The sequence below is a fragment of the Eretmochelys imbricata genome, chromosome 1 (assembly GCF_965152235.1).
Source record: "Eretmochelys imbricata isolate rEreImb1 chromosome 1, rEreImb1.hap1, whole genome shotgun sequence".
NCBI classification, from domain to species: domain Eukaryota; kingdom Metazoa; phylum Chordata; order Testudines; family Cheloniidae; genus Eretmochelys; species Eretmochelys imbricata.
In genome coordinates, this window is record NC_135572.1 from 247,975,420 (window position 1) to 247,992,207 (window position 16,788).

At 43.9% G+C, this 16,788-nt stretch overlaps 1 protein-coding gene across 11 annotated transcripts in view; it reads left to right on the top strand.

The window, feature by feature from the left end:
- Nucleotides 1–16,788, top strand: part of MICAL3 (microtubule associated monooxygenase, calponin and LIM domain containing 3) — a 247,458-nt gene that overhangs the window by 218,273 nt on the left and 12,397 nt on the right. For 9 of the 11 annotated variants that reach the window (XM_077826983.1, XM_077827024.1, XM_077827043.1 and 6 more), the window contains one exon: nucleotides 2,711–2,761. The exons of the other annotated variants lie outside the window; for them this stretch is intronic. In XM_077826983.1, coding sequence (XP_077683109.1) covers nucleotides 2,711–2,761 — 51 coding nt within the window. The remainder of the gene's footprint in view (nucleotides 1–2,710; nucleotides 2,762–16,788) is intronic. 11 annotated transcript variants of the gene reach the window in all.

Genomic DNA, 16,788 nt, shown 5'->3' on the forward strand with positions numbered 1-16,788 from the left:
ACACAGAGGGCTGAGGTACATAGGAATTACTGTACTGGATCAGACCAATAGTCCATCTGGTCTAGCATCCTTTCTTGAAGAATAGCTGGTACCAGATACTTCAGGGAAAGGTATTAGACTCTCTGTAATGTATAACTGTATAATCACCTGTCCATAGAGCAGATTTCTTCCTAATTTTCATCACTGGCTTATGACTTTTGACATAAAACATAAAGGTTTATATTCTTACTATTATTAATAATTTCAAGTAACTCCTACACTGTGCAAGTTGCTGCACAGACATAAAGGAAGGAACAGAGTCTACCAAACAAATGGTAGGGGGAAATATGCAAGTAAAGTGGACAAAATGATTAGCCATTTCTTGATGACAATATTAGACATATGGACAGTTTCCATTTATTCCTCAAATTTTCCATTGTTGATCGGCTAGATTTGGTGCATTTATATAGTTTGTGGCAATGAGTTCCACCAGCTAATTATGTAGTGTGTAAAAATATTGCCTTTATCAATTTTAAATTTGCTGCCTTTCAGATTTCATTTAATTGCCTCCTTTTTTCCTTGTATTATGAAACAGAACACAGACAAGAGCTCCTGATCTTCTCTGCACCACACATTATCTCTGTCAGGTCCCCGCATATTCATTTCTTCTCTGAACTAAAACATTTTAAATCTTTCTTCCAATGGGAGTCTCTCCCAGCCTTTAATCATTCTCATCACCCACTTCTGGGCCCATTTTATATCTGTAATATCTTTTCTGACATGGGGCGACAAGAACTAAAAACGGCATTGTAGGGGAGGATTTATGATTTGTTTATATCATGGCATTAAAATAGTTTCACTTCTATTTTCCATCCATTCTATATACATCTTAATATTGTTTGTGTTATTAACTGCCACTGAGCAGATGTCTTCATTGAACTGTTCACAATGATGTCCAGCTCTCTTCCTGAGAGGTTACATTAATTTAGAACTCAGCAATGAGTGTGATTTTTTTTTTCAAATCATTTATTCCAGCTTGCATTATCTGATATTTGTCAGCATTGAATTTCATGTATCATACTGTTATCCAATCATCTAACTTGGTTAGGTCCCTTTGAAGTTCCTTGGTCTACTTTAGTTTTGACTTAAACCTCAATAATTTTAGCTGCAAATGTTTCCACCTCACTGTTCACCTCTTTGTTCACCTTTTTTCCAAATCACTGGTAAATACTGTACATAAACTCCACCAGTTCTAGTACACAACTTGGGAGCACCCCAGTGTTAATTTCTTACCATGTTGAAAGTTGAACATTTATTCCTACGTTTATTTTTTTTATTCTTAGTTTATAGTCCATAACCGCTTCCTCCCCTTCCCCCATGACTACCTAGTTTCCTTTCTAGTCTCTCTGTCTTTCTTTGACAATCACTCCCATTGGTTGTTGCACAGACTACATTGAAGGTGTAGAGAAGACATCTCTGAACATTCTGAAATGTGATCTCCCTCTCCGGTGAAAAGTTTGGTGGTTCAGGAGCTCAGTCTTTTGAAACCAGTGCCTCTTTCTCTCAGGTGCAGCGGGATCGTCTCAAAGAAGGTTTCATTCTCCACTTCCCTTAAATGCCCCATGGGACATGGTGTTCTGTATGGGACTGATAGTAGTTTAGCAAAACTTTGCTTTTTTAAAAAAAAAAAAAAAAAAAAAAGAGGCATTGGTCTGGTGGGACACAGACCAATGGCTTTAGTCTCTAGTGTTTGTTTTCCACTCTGTTGGCTAGTTATTAAACTAAGTGAGTAATGCGGGCTCTGTCATCTTGGATGTTTCTTCTCACGCTTTAAAGAGATCTTGGGCAGCCAATTTTAAAAGTTAAGGAAAATACACCTGCAGCTCTCAGATCACCAAGGTTGGCCAAGAGTCTCTGGTCTTCTTGAGCTAAACCATGTTCTTTGAGAAATAGTGTACTAAGCCAAACAGAAAGAACTGCCCCCATGTGCCTCTTGCCCAAAGAACCACAGTGTAGTACCAGACTGGCTGGCTAACCTTTCTCTAGGGGGTGTGCAAATACACATTGTGTCCATTATCACACACCTGCACAACCACACAAGTCTTTCCTTCCCCAGCACCTATCCCATACCAACAGACATTCTCCTTCCCCAGCACACATTTCACATTGGCAGAAATATGCACTTGTCTTCCTGGTGCACACACTCGTGGACTCCTCAGTTATGCCAGCACCCGGTGCCCTCCACTCATGTGCTGTACACTCAGTCTTGTCTCACCCTCACCCCCAAGAAATCAATCCTTATACGTCTCCTGCAGTTTACCTGAGAAATTATGGTGCTTCCTTAGGACACATTTTTCAGCCTGGAAGCAACAAGCATATCTCTTCCTTTCTTAGCAAGAACAGGAAACGGGTCGGTGTCAGGAATGAGTACAAACTGAACAAGGTGAAGTGTCTCTGTACAGACCTTGTGCCCCCTCCCTCTGGAAGCCAATGCCTGCCTGACTGCCTGCTGGGAATTGTTATTCTGTCTCCCCATCTCCTCCAGTATATGTATAATACAGCTGCATGATTTCTTGTTGTTTCTTTGTCTCTCTTTCTCTCTCTCTCTCTCTCTCTCTCTCTCTCTTATGTGTGTATCTGTCTTTCTCTCTCATGTATATTGCTTTGATTTGGTGGGGCTGGGGTGGATATCTGATTCAATAACTCTCTCTTCACCAATTCCTTGTTGTAGACTATTGGGGAGAGTCTTATTACAGTGACCTCATCGACTTGCACCTGGGTGGTATGTATAGCAGAACCTCTTACTGAGACTAACCCCGCTGACACCCCTCCCCAACCTTCCCTTCACCTCTTTCTCCCATCCTTGGCTCACAAACAACAAGAAGAAACAAACCTTGCACATAACTGATTGGCTGTAGCAGAACCCCTTTTCCAGCTCAAAGAGAGGAGAGTCTGTCGCAGTCCACAAACCATGCATGAGGATTTTTTCCCACAACAGTTAAATCCTCCTCCTTGGGGTTGTACACGACCATTCTTTTTCTAAATTAAATTTTTTAACCCCTAAATCTCAGCCACCTTTCCTGTTAGTAATGAAGCCCATTTCATTGTCTGGCTTCCCAAAAACATTTTCTCCCTCCACATTCCACTAGGATAAAGAAGTCCGCATAAAGTGAACGGGGAAAAAAAATGGGAATCAAAAGCAAGAAACAGCAAACTACAGGAGCTGCCCCCAGTCTGGGGGAATATATCAACCCAGTGCTCTCAGAAGTCTGCTCCTGAGGTTCCCCTTTTTTCTTCCAAAGAAACTAGAGTGTTCTGGTGTCCTAAAGAAAGCAAAATGCTCCCAGTAGAGATGTCGGAAATACTTAATGGTGGATAAGGGGTACTACTTCTGTCTTGTTTTGTTGTAGGTGCATTTAGGAAATACAACAAATCCAGATCTCTTACTCCCCTGAGACCTGCTCTGCACCATCTCAACTGTCAATATGGAAGCTTCCTTTTATATTAATTCTCTCTTATGTCATTTAAGATCCTTAAAAACATGTATTAGAGTGATTTACTCTGTTTTAATTGGATGTAGGGATTAGAATCATCCCTCTGACACTGCAATTTTCCTTTCTTGCCTGGGTGCCACTGCCTGCCTCCCTTAATAGGTGGCTTTAGTTTAGGATTGTAAATTCTACTTGTCTGTAGTTTGCCAACCTTGACCATTAAAAGCCCTTTCTTTATTTTAGCCCCCATTATAGCAGTTTCCTTGTTTAGTCACTACATCTACAATCAGTAGATCTAGCCCAAGCAACCAGCACTCTCTAGGTAGAACCAACACAGGCTAACTGTTGGCTCACCTTGTCTCCTCTGCCCCTCATTTCCCACTGAGAATATAAAGTTGTTAAGCCCAAAGTGTATACTTATGGGTAGGGAGAGCATCAGGACCAACTCCCCAGAATGGAAAGGAGTGACTTCCATGTACACACTCTCTGGTCCTGATCCCAAGCCTATTGCAGTCAGTAGCAGTCTTTCCATTGATTGCAAGGGGCTTTGGATCAGGCCCTCTAGGAGCAGTTTACTTTTTAACTGTCATTTCCTCCTTCTGCCTTTCCCCAAGACTTCCACCCTGGCCATCAGTGCACCACACAGTAATCTGTCTGTCCGGCTGCTGGGAATAATTCCAGTCCACCCTGACACACTAGCTTTTTGGAAAAAAATACCCACCTGCGTTCAAGTGACGGGATACAGGCTTTTACTGGCCCCAGCTTGCTATCCAAATTGTTTGTGGTCATTTTCATGTGGCAGTCCTTCCTTGGAGCCCTGTGCTTCGTTTGCTGTATCAGTCTCTCTGGAGTTTATCTTATACTGAGACTTTTTAAGAAAACGTTCAAAAGTAAGGCTCTTCCCAGACATGCCCATCAGTTGTGCCCGATACCCTTATGTGCATATACAGTAGGAGCTGTAAAAGGGTTGATGCTGAGATACACTTAATAGATCCTTATCCCTGTCTAATGCTATCTTCATGACACCTTCCCCTTCTTCTTATCCTAACCGATGCCTCCTTGGAGACAGCAGTCCCATCAAAATCACTAATGATGGCTAAAAAAAATAAATAAATAAAAAGTAGAAGCCTTAATTCATTTAAAGGGACACTGTCATTTTAAAAATGAAATCCTTCCTTGTGCTGCAAATAATCTCAAATTATTAAAACTAAAAACCTAATTTACTTTTCACAATTTATGGTCATTGACTTTTTCAATTTCTCTCAGCTTGGACAGTCACACTAGACTGAAGATTGTCTTTTTCTGTTTATAGTCAGTTTTACTTTGTGGTGCTCATTCACTAGCACAGTTCTGTTGTGTTTGGCTTTCCAACGCTCCAGGGGAATGTTTACATTAAAAAAAAAAAAAAGTAATTGACTTATTTTTGACAAATCTTGAGACATTTCTATTCATATTAGATGTTGAAAAGTTGTTTTAAAAATATACTTTAAAATTGAGCCAAAAGTACAGTCCGTGGCAGTATCCCTTTAAAAAATAATCAGTGCATCCTATCAGATTATGTAGCTTTGTAGTTCAGTTTGTTTCCTCTGTGATTTGTTTTACATTTGCTTTTGGGCTGCCAGAGCACTTAGGCCAGAAATGGATGCACAGTACTGCAGTTACTGAAAGAAGCTCATCTCCTTCATTGTTCCAGTTCAATGGTGAATTGAAGCCTCAGTCCTGCAATTGACATGCCCAGGCCAACTGCTGTATCTGTGTTGAGTGCCACCGAAGTTGTTGGGGCTCCATATTGGTGCAGCAGTCTGCCCACACACTGTCTGTTTCCAGATTGGGGCTTTATTCCCCTGCTAAGCACATTGTGAATGGCTAGGACTCCTGTTTGGATTAATGATGACTCTAGTAGCAGTCAGAGTCTGTTCATTGAACCAGTCTCGGAGGGTCAGACCAGACTGCAGAAGCTGCCCTATCCATAGAATGCTGACCGACTGAGATAATCAAAAGTACAAAAATTATTTCTCAAATTGAACTGTAAATCTCTAAACCCTCTTGAATAATTAAGGCCTATTATGAATCTGTGTTTGTATTCTTTGATACCGGGAGAGTTGCATTATAGTAAGTCATTACAGATTCCACAGCAATTTTCACAAGAATAGCAATGCTAACCTGGACGTCCTGGTTGAATTCCAATTTGTGTAATTACATGTATTGCCCTATATTGCCTCTGTACTTTTATTTAGATGGCATATTCCTCACTTCCTATTCTAAAATGTTATATATTGGCACTGTTAAACAGATGCTGCATTTCATGCTAGGGCTGACTGCATGTCAGTGCTGGGCAGTCAGTCTTATGTGTATATTATATTACATCTCAAAAACAGTGTTAAAAGAACATGATTAAGGTTGCAAAGTCAAGCACTTAAAAGTTAAGAAATGCCAGAATGAAGATTATCCAGGCAACCTTAATTTGTTCCCTGTGCATATGCATTATGATACAGTCTTTAATTACATGATCTCATGTGCTTTTGCCCACAGGATCCCTACCTCATTCAGTGCACGATGGATGGTGCTCCCTTAAAGAGCAGCTATTCAATATTTTACTGTTTCGTCAGTGTTCAGTGTGTGGCCCCTGGCCTTATTTAGTGCACATCATTCAAACCCTGCTCTGAAGACATTTCCTCATGGGCTTTCTCTGTGCCACTCATCACTATAGTGTCTGAGTGTCTTCAGAAACACTAGTGAATTCATATTCACTGCACTGCTATGAGAGTAGGTATTGTTATCTCCATTTTACAAATAGGAAGCTGAGGCACAGAGGAATTAAAGTCAAAAATTTCCAGTAATTTTGGGTGCCCAATATGAGATACCTAGGATTTGATTTTTTTCAGAATGCTTCGCATCATATAGCACTTCATATGTTCAAACCACGGCTCTCTTTAATGTCAGCTGCAGCTGGGAGCGCTCAGCACTTCTGCAAATCAGACCACAGAGTCTCAAGTTGGGTACCCAGAAAATGAGGAACCTAACATTAGTGACCATCTGTAAAAAGTTTGGTTTATCTGACTTGCCCAGCATCAAATGGAACTCTGTGGCAAAAGCAAGTATAGAATCCAGTTCTCCAGGGCTGCATTCACCTCCTTAACCATGAGACCAAACATTTTTTTCTTGCAGTCGTCTGCCTCATTCACTACACACCTTCCAACTCCTGCAACAAATGAGGCAGGCCCCTATAGACAAAGTCTCCTTGACAGTATATCCTGGTTCATCCTCAGAGCAGTTCTGTCCTGGGCACTGAATGAGGCAGTGTACAAATATGAGATCATGGAATTAAAGAAAAGATTCTTGTAACGATCAGCCAGCAGGGAAGCATAGAAAAACCCTGACTAATACTTGTTTAATTCTGCATATCCTGTTTAAAGCATGCTGCACCAGAACCTTGATTTTTTTAAATTCAATTCAAGTTGACTGTGTCCCTTTAAAGACCTGCAAAGTTAGTCTTACAGGGCCTGGCTCAAACCAGTTGAAATTGGGATGGTCCCTTGTCATGTACTTAACAACCATAAGCCTCCAAGAGGAGTGAAGGACTTCAGAGGCATGAAAGAAAGATGCTACCTCCCATGATCTTTTTACTGGTCTGAGTACAAAGGATTTTTTACTGGGCTAAGTCAGGTGTGGTTTTGGTTTCATCTCAGACTTCAATATTTGCCAGAAGCTGGGAATGGGCGACAGGGGATGGATCACTTGATGATCACCTGTTCTGTTCATTGCCTCTGAGGCACCTGGCATTGGCCGCTGTCGGAAGACAGGATACTGGGCTAGATTGGACCTTTGGTCTGACCCAGTATGGCCGTTCTTATGTTCTTACTCTGGCTGCTAAAGGAAGTTTTTGTGGGTGGCATAAGAAGTTTAAAAATATCACTCACTTCCTCTTTCCTGAATTGGTGAGGCCAACTCATCACAGCAATGTATAAGACCCTGAGAGTTAACCTCAGACCTGGCTCTTCTGACCAGCACTGCTGTGTGCTGTCAACCCACTATGGTTAGCCAGCAATGTGCAAATCTAATGCCTTGTTCTAGGCAGCCCCTCCTAGAGAACATGATCCCACTTGGTCTGCGGTGCGTCCGTTGGAAGTCAATGGGAGTTGTAGGTGCTCAGCACTTCTCAGGGAAATCAGCTCAGCTCTCATCCCATAGGGCTCATGCAGAGGAGACTTACTGAGGCTGATGGTGGGGTATAACTTAGGAATCCTGCTGCCACCTTCAGCTTTTCCTCTGTACTTTCTTCCTGCCTGCCTGGTCACGCCTGGTGCATCTGTAACCCACACACCTTCTGGGTGTGGTGTCTGTCCCATCTAGTGGCACTGAGACCACTTAGAGAGAGAGGTTGAGTTTGCTCTACGGCCTTAGCTAATAGCCAGTTGGCTTTTTAGCTCATGCGGTAGAGGCTCATGCACTAAGCTTCAGAGATCACTGGTTCGATCCTGCCTGCCGACGACTGAGGTCTGTTGGCGTTACACTTCCTTTGCGTTTATGAAACAGTATCTCACAGCAGAGAAAAGAGGAAACCAATCTGGGGTGTTGTCCTTCCAACAGTGCATTACCTGGTGCAGTTGACTATGGTTAAGTTGTTAAACAGAGAGAGAGAGAAAATAGTGGTCTAGGGACCTAGCCGTGCCAAACACTATTAAGAAAGGCCCATTATCTGTGGTGAGGAGAGGTGAAAGGTCCTGGGAGAAGCAGCAAGACTGAAATGGAGGTGAGGTGCAAGGAGAAATGACAAGGGCAGGGCAGGATAGATGGGGACCAAGGCTTCATCACTATTTTGTAAACTGCTTATTTTGTATGGTTAGGCTTTATCTGTGCTTGCCCGGAACCCAGTCCCTGCGCAAGCACAAATCCGTCAAGTCAGAGCCTTAAATAAATAACCCCATATTTTAAAAATTGAGCTTTTGTGGAATTTAAATGTGAAATATGATAAGTGGGCCGTCTAAAAGAATGATCTTGCTAAAGAGAGATGTTTTTCTATTTGTCACATAAAATTGTTCCTGATTCTCTTCTTATAAAAACAGCTACAGGGCTTTTCTTAAAGGGATCCACCAGAAGAGCTAGTTAATGTGGATGACATGGGAATGTGTTTGGGATCCATGATCGTCTGTGAAAAGCTCAGTTCCCTCACTCCATGAACTAGCGTAGATTTAACTTGTTTAACTAAACAATTCCTATTTAAAAATGACATGGTGAAATCTATGTGCAACCACTCACTCCACTGCAGGAATCACTAAAAATGGGGAGTCCCAACAGATAGGAGGAGAGCGGAGATGTTGTACTGTACAGCATAGGAAGGGGTAGTAGAGTGGTCTACAGTGCAGTAAAATGAGCTGTTCGGGGTTGTATGGTACAATAATAGAGTACAGTATCATCCAGTGATATGCACAATACAATACCATGATGATAGGTGCCTTATGTTAAGGTATAATTCGTAACACTTATAAATGTTGCAGTAATAATTCACTGCCGTACAATATGCTATGCAACTCAGTGCAATACAGGACAGTCATTCAGTTCACTGCAATACTCTGTAGCTTTGCCCAAAAGCCTGTAACTGTGTGATACAGTGGCAACATCTTGTTTATATGTTACAAATAAAAAAGTCTGGAACGCTTTCCAAGTCCTTCATTGTGACTGGGAACAGAGAATGTTCTACTGGAGGAAGAAGCAGTAGTATAAGCAATAAAGCCAGAGTAAGGGCCTGGTCTACACTGGGGGGGGATCGATCTAAGATACGCAACTTCAGCTACGAGAATAGCGTAGCTGAAGTTGATGTGTCTTAGATCGACTTAGAATCACTTACTTCGCATCCTCGCGGCGCGGGATCGATGGCTGCCGCTCCCCCATCGACTCCGCTTCCGCCTCTCGCCCTAGTGGAGTTCCAGAGTCGACAGCAGAGCGATCAGGGATCGATTTATCGTGTCTACACTAGATGCAATAAATCGATCCCCGATAGATGGATCACTGCCCGCCGATCCGGTGGGTAGTGGAGACGTGGCCTAGTAGATCACTGCAGGAGAGGGGACTCTGTGAGAAGAAGAGATGCTTCCGGTTGAAGATAGTAGCACATGGAGAAGAAAAGAGGCTAGAAAGGAGGGGATTATGATGCAGATGCAGTGGGATTAGGTTGCAGGGCTTTTGGCAAAGAATTTGGACACTAGAGAAGTATTGTGAGGTCTGGTATGGAGGTGTTTCTGGTGGTGAGGAGGAGTAGGGGGTCACTGGGAAAAATAAGAAGTCTGTTATGAGGAGGTTACTGCAAAAAGTTGCAAGGGTGAGACATTGGTGGTTCTGGCACAAGACAGGAATTGGGAAAAGCAGTAAAGCTAGACTGTAAGTGGGCAAGGGGGCTGTGGAACCAGGGTGCAAGGGGGGTCTGGCATGTGGGATGTAGGGAGGGACCTGAGAGAAATGACTAAGCCAGGGCCTGGGTTTGGCAGAGGGAAAGGGTATTTATAAGAAGGAGTAAGGCAGGGAATACAGATGGCTCTAACAGTGGAGCAGGTATTGGGAGAAGAAGAGGAGGGTTTTATAAATCTCACAGATCACAATGCAAAGAAAACAGCACATATTATCCTTCGTGGCAGGAGTAGTGTATGCACCATACAACCCCTGGGATTAGTGTGTGCACTAAACAAACACTTTTTCACCAGTGCTCTACTAACAGGTGAACACCAGTGTTTTCACAATACTGCCAAGTTGATGTTTTTGAGAACATATTAAAAGCTCCAGAAAATATATATATAAAATAACATGTCATGGTTGTTGTCAACTGTAGAGCATCAAATCAGAAACTATCCAAAGCACAAGACCTGCTAGTAACGGGGGACTTGAATTACCTAGCCATCTGTTGGAAACACCACATTTCTAATGAGTTCTTGGAGTGTTTGGGGAACGTATTGTATTTATTTCAGAAAGTGGAGGAAGTAACCAGGGGACAGCTATTTGAGATTTGATTCTGACCAACAGGGAGAAATTGGTAGCAAATCTGAAGATAGAAGGTAATTTGGGTGAAAGTGATCATGAAATGACAGATTTCATGATTCTAAGGAAAAGAAGGAGTGAGACCAGCAGAATAAGGACAATGGACTTAAAAAAAAACTGTGACAAACTCAGAGAAATGGTAGTTAAGGTTCCACGGGAAAAAAATCTAAGGGAAATAGTTAAGTGGAGCAGGCAGCTTCTTAAGGCGACGGTATTAAAAGTACAACTTCAAACTATCCCAGTGTGAAGGAAAGATAGGAAGCATTATAAATAAGAGGCCAATATGGCTCCATCAGGAGCTTTTTAATTACCTGAAAATCAAAAAGGAATCCTACAGAAAGTGGAAACATGGATGAATTGCTAAGGAGGAGTACAAAAGAATAGCACAAGTATGTAGGAACAAAATCAGAAAGGCTAAGGTACAAGATGAGTTACACCTAATAAGGGACATAAGACAATAAGAAGAGGTTCTTGAAATACATTAGGAGCAGTAGAAAGATGAAGGAAAGTGTAGGTCCTCTCTTTAATGGCAAAGGAGAGCTAATATCTGATGATAGCAAGAAGGCTAAGATGTTTAATGTCTATTTTACCTCAGTCTTCACTAAAAAGGTTAATGGTGACCAGATACTCAATACAATTAATATGAACAACAAGGAGGAAGGAACACAAGCTAAAATAGGGAGAAAACAGGTTAAAGAATATTTAGATAAATTAGATCTATTCAAGTTGGCAGGATCTGATGAAATTCATCCTGTGGTACTTAAGGAACTAGTTGAAGCAATTTTGGAACCATTAGCAATTTTCTTTGAGAACTTCTGGAGGATCGGTGAAGTCCCAGAGGAATGGAGAAGGGTATACATGCTACCTATCTTTAAAAAGGGAACAAAGAGGACTTGGGGAATTGTAGACCAGTCAGCCTAACTTCAATACCTGGAAAGATACTGGAATAAATTATTAAACAATCAGTTTGTAAGCACCTAGAGGATAATAGGGTTATAAGGAATAGCCAGTATGGATTTGTCAGTTCTGAGTCTGGTACTATTCAATGTTTACATTAAGGACTTGGTTAATGGAGTGGAGAGTATGTTTATTGAACTTGAAGATGACATCAAACTAGGAGTGGTTGCAAGCACTTTGGGGGGCAGGATTATAATTCAGAATGACTGTGACAAATTGGAGAATTGGTCAGAAATCAACATTTGATGAAATTTAATAAAGACAAGTGCAAAGTACTTAGCATAGGAAGGGAAAATGAAGTGCACAACTACAAAATGGGGAATAACTGGGTAGGTGATAGTACTGCTGAAAAGGATCTGGGTGTTATACTAGATCACAAATTAAACATGAATCAACAATGTGATACAGTTGCAAAAAGGCTAATATCGTTCCGGGGTGTATAACATGAATGTTGTATGTAAAACACGAGAGATAATTGTCCTGCTTTACTCGGCACTGGTGAGCCTCACCTGGAGTAGTGTGTCCAATTCTGGCTGCCACACTTTAGGAAAGATGTGGACAAACTGGAGAGATTCCAGAGGAGAGCAACAAAAATGATAAAAGGTTTATTATACTTGATCTAAGAGGCAAGGTTAAAAAAATTGGCCATGTTTAATCTTGAGAAAAGAAGACTGAAGGATGACCTGCTAAGAGCAGGGGTCAACAACCTATGGCAAGGGCCGGCTCTACCATTTTTGCTGCCCCAAGCAGTGCACCGAATTGCTGCCACTGCGAGTGGCTGAAGAGATAGAAGCTGCCGCCGAATTGCCGCCGCTGCAAGCGGTTGAAGATGGAAGCTGCCACCGATTTGTCGTCGCGGGCGGCTGAAGATTCATAGATACTAAGGTCAGAAGGGACCATTATGATCATCTAGTCCGACCTCCTGCAAAACGCAGGCCACAGAATCTCACCCACCCACCCTGCGAAAAACCTCTCACCAATGTCTGAGCTACTGAAGTCCTCAAATCGTGGTTTAAAGACTTCAAGGAGCAGAGAATCCTCCAGCAAGTGACCTGTGCCCCATGCTACAGAGGAAGGTGAAAAACCTCCAGGGCCTCTTCCAATCTGCCCTGGAGGAAAATTCCTTCCCGACCCCAAATATGGCGATCAGCTAAACCCTGAGCATATGGGCAAGATTCTCCAGCCAGATACCCAGGAAAGAATTTTCTGTAGTAACTCAGATCCCATCCCATCACAGGCCATTGGGCCTATTTACCATGAATATTTAAAGATCAATTAATTACCAAAATCATGTTATCCCATCATACCATCTCCTCCATAAAGATAGAGGCTGCCACAGAATCGCCACCACTGCAGCAACGCCCTGCCGGCACGCAGATTGTCGCCCCAAGCACCTGCTTGGAACGCTGGTGCCTGGAGCTGGCCCTGCCGATGGCACGGCCTATGGTGCTGATTTTTAATGGCATACGGCTGCCTGCCAGGTCCCAGCCGCCGGCCCCGCTCAGCCCGCTGCCAAACCCAGGCCGGCAGCTGGCTGAGGGGGGCCGGCAGCCGGGACCCCGGCAGGCAGCAGCGTGCCATTAAAAATCTGGCCCGCCCCAGCCTGCTCTTCTCTGTCCCCTTGCGGGGGCAGGGTGAAGAAGCTTGGTGCTGCTGGCTGCTGCTGCAGGGCAGGCAAGTTCCCCCCTCCCCTACCTCTTTCCCCAGCATGCTGTGTTCCTGCCCCTCCCCCTCTCCCTCCCTGCCGCCGCCAATCAGCTGATGGCCCTCGCTGCTCCAGAGAAGAGGTAGGGATGGGGCTTTGGGGAAGGGGGGTGGAATCAGGGCATATCCCCTCCATCCTCCTGCTGTGAACCACTCTGGGCAGGGGGCTGGGAGCACCCCCACGACCCTAGTCCACACACCTACGCTCTGCCCTGACCCCTGCACCCACCACACACCCCAGCCTCCTGCCCCCTGCACCCCCACCTTCTGCCCCCTGCATCCCCCCATGACCCAAGCCCTGACTCCAGCACCCCCCACACATACCCACCCCCCCCACACCCCATGGCCTGACTCTTGCACCCCCCTCACAAATCTCCAGCCCCCTGCCCTGACTCTTGCACCCCCCACATTCCCACCCCCACCCTGAGCACCAAGCGGGAGCTCTTGCACACACACCCCACATTCCCACCTGCACCCCTCACACCAATGGGAGCTGCCCAGGTAAGCACTCCACACCCAAACCTCCTGCCCCAACCCTGAGCCCCCTCCCTCATTCTAGCACCTGGCGAGACCCTACACCCCAACTCCTAGCCTGCTCCTTCACCCCCAGCCCTGTGCTCAGTGCAGAGAGAGAGGAAGAGAATGGGCTAGAACCAGGGATAAGGTAGGCACCCACTCTATGTGGGCAGGGCCGGGATCCCAGACCGGCAGCGGGCTGAGTGGGGCCAGCAACCAGGACCCTGGCTGGCAGGAGCCCACGGACGGAACTCCAGACCAGCAGCGGGCTGAGTGGCAGTGGGCTGAGCCATTCAGCCCACTGCTGGTCTGGGGTCCCGGCCGCCGGCCCCGCTCAGCCCACTGCCGGCCTGGGTGAACAGAACCCCAGGCTGAGCAGGCCAACAGCGTAAGACCAGCATTTTAATTTAGTTTTAAATGAAGCTTCTTAAACATTTTGAAAACCTTGTTTACTTTACATACAACAATAGTTTAGGTATATAATATATGGACTTCTAGAGAGAGACCTTCTAAAAAAACGTTAAAATGTATTACTGGTGCGCGAAACCTTAAATGAAAGTGAATAAATGAAGACTCAGCCCACCACTTCTGAAAGGTTGCCAAACCCTGTGATAAGAGTCTTCAAATGTGTTAAGGGCTGTTATAAAGAAGACAGTGATTAGTTGCTCTCAATGTCCACTGAAGTTAGGACAAGAAGCACTGGGCTTAATCTGCAACAAGGGAGACTTAGGTTAGATATTGGCTTCCAATGGAGGTTGTGGAATCCCCGTCTTTGGAGGTTTTTCCCACCTGTCAGGGATGGTCTAGGTTTACTTGCTCCTGCCTTAGCGCAAGAGGCTGGACTTGATGACTTCTTGAGGTCTCTTCCAACCCTACATTTTTATGATTCTATATTAAAACAATAGTACCTGTCTGGAGACCAATAAGCTGGCTTCCGTGATAGCTGTGACTTCAGATCATGGCACGTGCTGGAGTGTAACGGCTGATGTGATTAAAAAAAGGTAAGTTTTAAACTCAGAAAGGATTGCACTTTCCTCTGTCCCTTGCTATTTGGGGTGTTCAGTATAAACCTATGCGTATTTCATTTTTTAAAAAGTATTGCTGGTCACCTTCTAAAACAAAGATTTTGGTTGTACAGAAGTTAGGAGATTGAGTTAAATTTCCCAAAACAACCTTATCTCTGCTCTGGTATATATGATCACATAACTTGTATGCACTGACATGACATGCTACATGCTTTTATATGGCAGAATAGAAAATAATGCAATTAACGTGAATTATGCATTGTAGAGTTATGTTTATGTACATTGTCTTACTGGCAGACCAGTATTAATAGTCATGTAATGGGCAAGAGTTACAGTTGTTACAGGGACCCGAAGCTTTCATAACTTGATTGTTCGCACATTTTGCTTGGGGAGAGGTTGAAGGGATTATAGGTATTTGCAAATAAGAGGTTAGGAGCAAGAAAAGAAAGTTCAACCAGAACTGCAAGAAGAGCAAGAAGATGGGCTGTCGTTACAGAATAGTAGCAGCAATATAGTCTTCACTGTTGGATATGTTCTGAAGCGTTATGCAGCAGACCAGGGTTTATACCTTCTCCTGGTACCTCACTCATTGGTGTTCCAGTACTAACTGCATTTACTAGCCTAACAGCCATGCTTCCATGGACTACCAGTCAGACCACATAACGTGCTGGGCCTGCTCAATTCTTGTACGACAAACAAGAGCCTGTGTGGTCTGCAACTGCTATTTCTAGAACTACTTGTTGTTCTTAAAATGATTGTATATTCAAATGTAAGTGACACGTAATCTTTCCAGCATCTGCAACTTTGAACATTTGTAGCAGCACAGTTTGGTGCAGGTTTCTGAAAGTTCTGCTTGGACACTCTGCTCAGTGCTCTTAGACACACAAAAAAGTCTTTGTCCCCAAGGAGCTCACAGTCTAAAAGACAGATCAGCCAAGGAAACACTTAGAATATTTTTATAGCAAGAGATGGAAGTGGTGATAATGATACACTGATGTGGGTTATAGTTCATGTTCCTCACAGAAGTGGTGTTACACCCCCACAGACCCGCTCCCCCCCCGGGTAACAGAAATCTGTCACAGAAGCAGGGTTTCAGTGAAGAGATGGGATGTTCAGATGGTGTACACTCAGCACACTACCTTTTACATACATTTCCAGAGTTTTATTTCCAAGCTAAATTTTCTATTAACAAGGCAAATCAGGAATTCCTCAGCCACCAAGTTTGAAATATGTCAACAAAGCTGGGGCAGAGTTTTCAGGCCACCACCAACAACAAAAATCTGAAGAAATATCTCAAAAGCTTGAAAACTTTGTTTCTCCCAGGAAAAACACTTCTGGGCTCAGACCAAGTCTAAAATAAATGAATTTTTTTTAAAAAAAAAGTTCTACATGAACTGAAAAGCGGGTTTATGAATGGAAGTGACATGAGGCGCGAGCTGTAACTATCACATTCCCAGCTGTGGAACCTCCCTTCCTACTCCCCCTGCAAAAGAGATGTCCTGTCTGAGGGAGCCGTGCTGCTCAAGCACAGGGTTTTTGCAAGCTGATGTGCTTCCCCCGCCACTCCAGTGTGTCCTGTGTGTGCTGTGCTAGTTCTGTGATGGTCCCTTCTAACTCCTCTCCCTGTTCGCCAATATTGTAGGTCTCTACCGTGAGAGCTGCCTCACTGTCATATATACTGAGTTGCTTTGAATTCTGTGAGTTATGAATTCTCCTCGTCATATAATTGGTGTTGAGTTACGGCCTTTCCCTGACACAGGCATTCCTTCCTTTTTAACTACGCAGGTGTCTTAAGCCTCCAGCTTTGATATTCAGGCACTTCTTGGTGCATCTGTTCTCCTGACGTTCTGTTAGAAATGTTGTTAATTATTGGTGGACATGTTGTTTCTTTAAAAGTGGGCTCAATTTCATATTGTGTCTCCTCCCTCCCTCCCCCCCTCGGGGATGACCGTCTAGCTCAGAGATTCTCAACCTTTTTCTTTCCGAGTCTTTTCCCTCTCCCCCCTGTGCCCCTCCAACATGCTATAAAACCTCCACAGGCCACCTGTGCCACAACAACTGCTGGTTTTCTGTGTATAAAAGGCAGG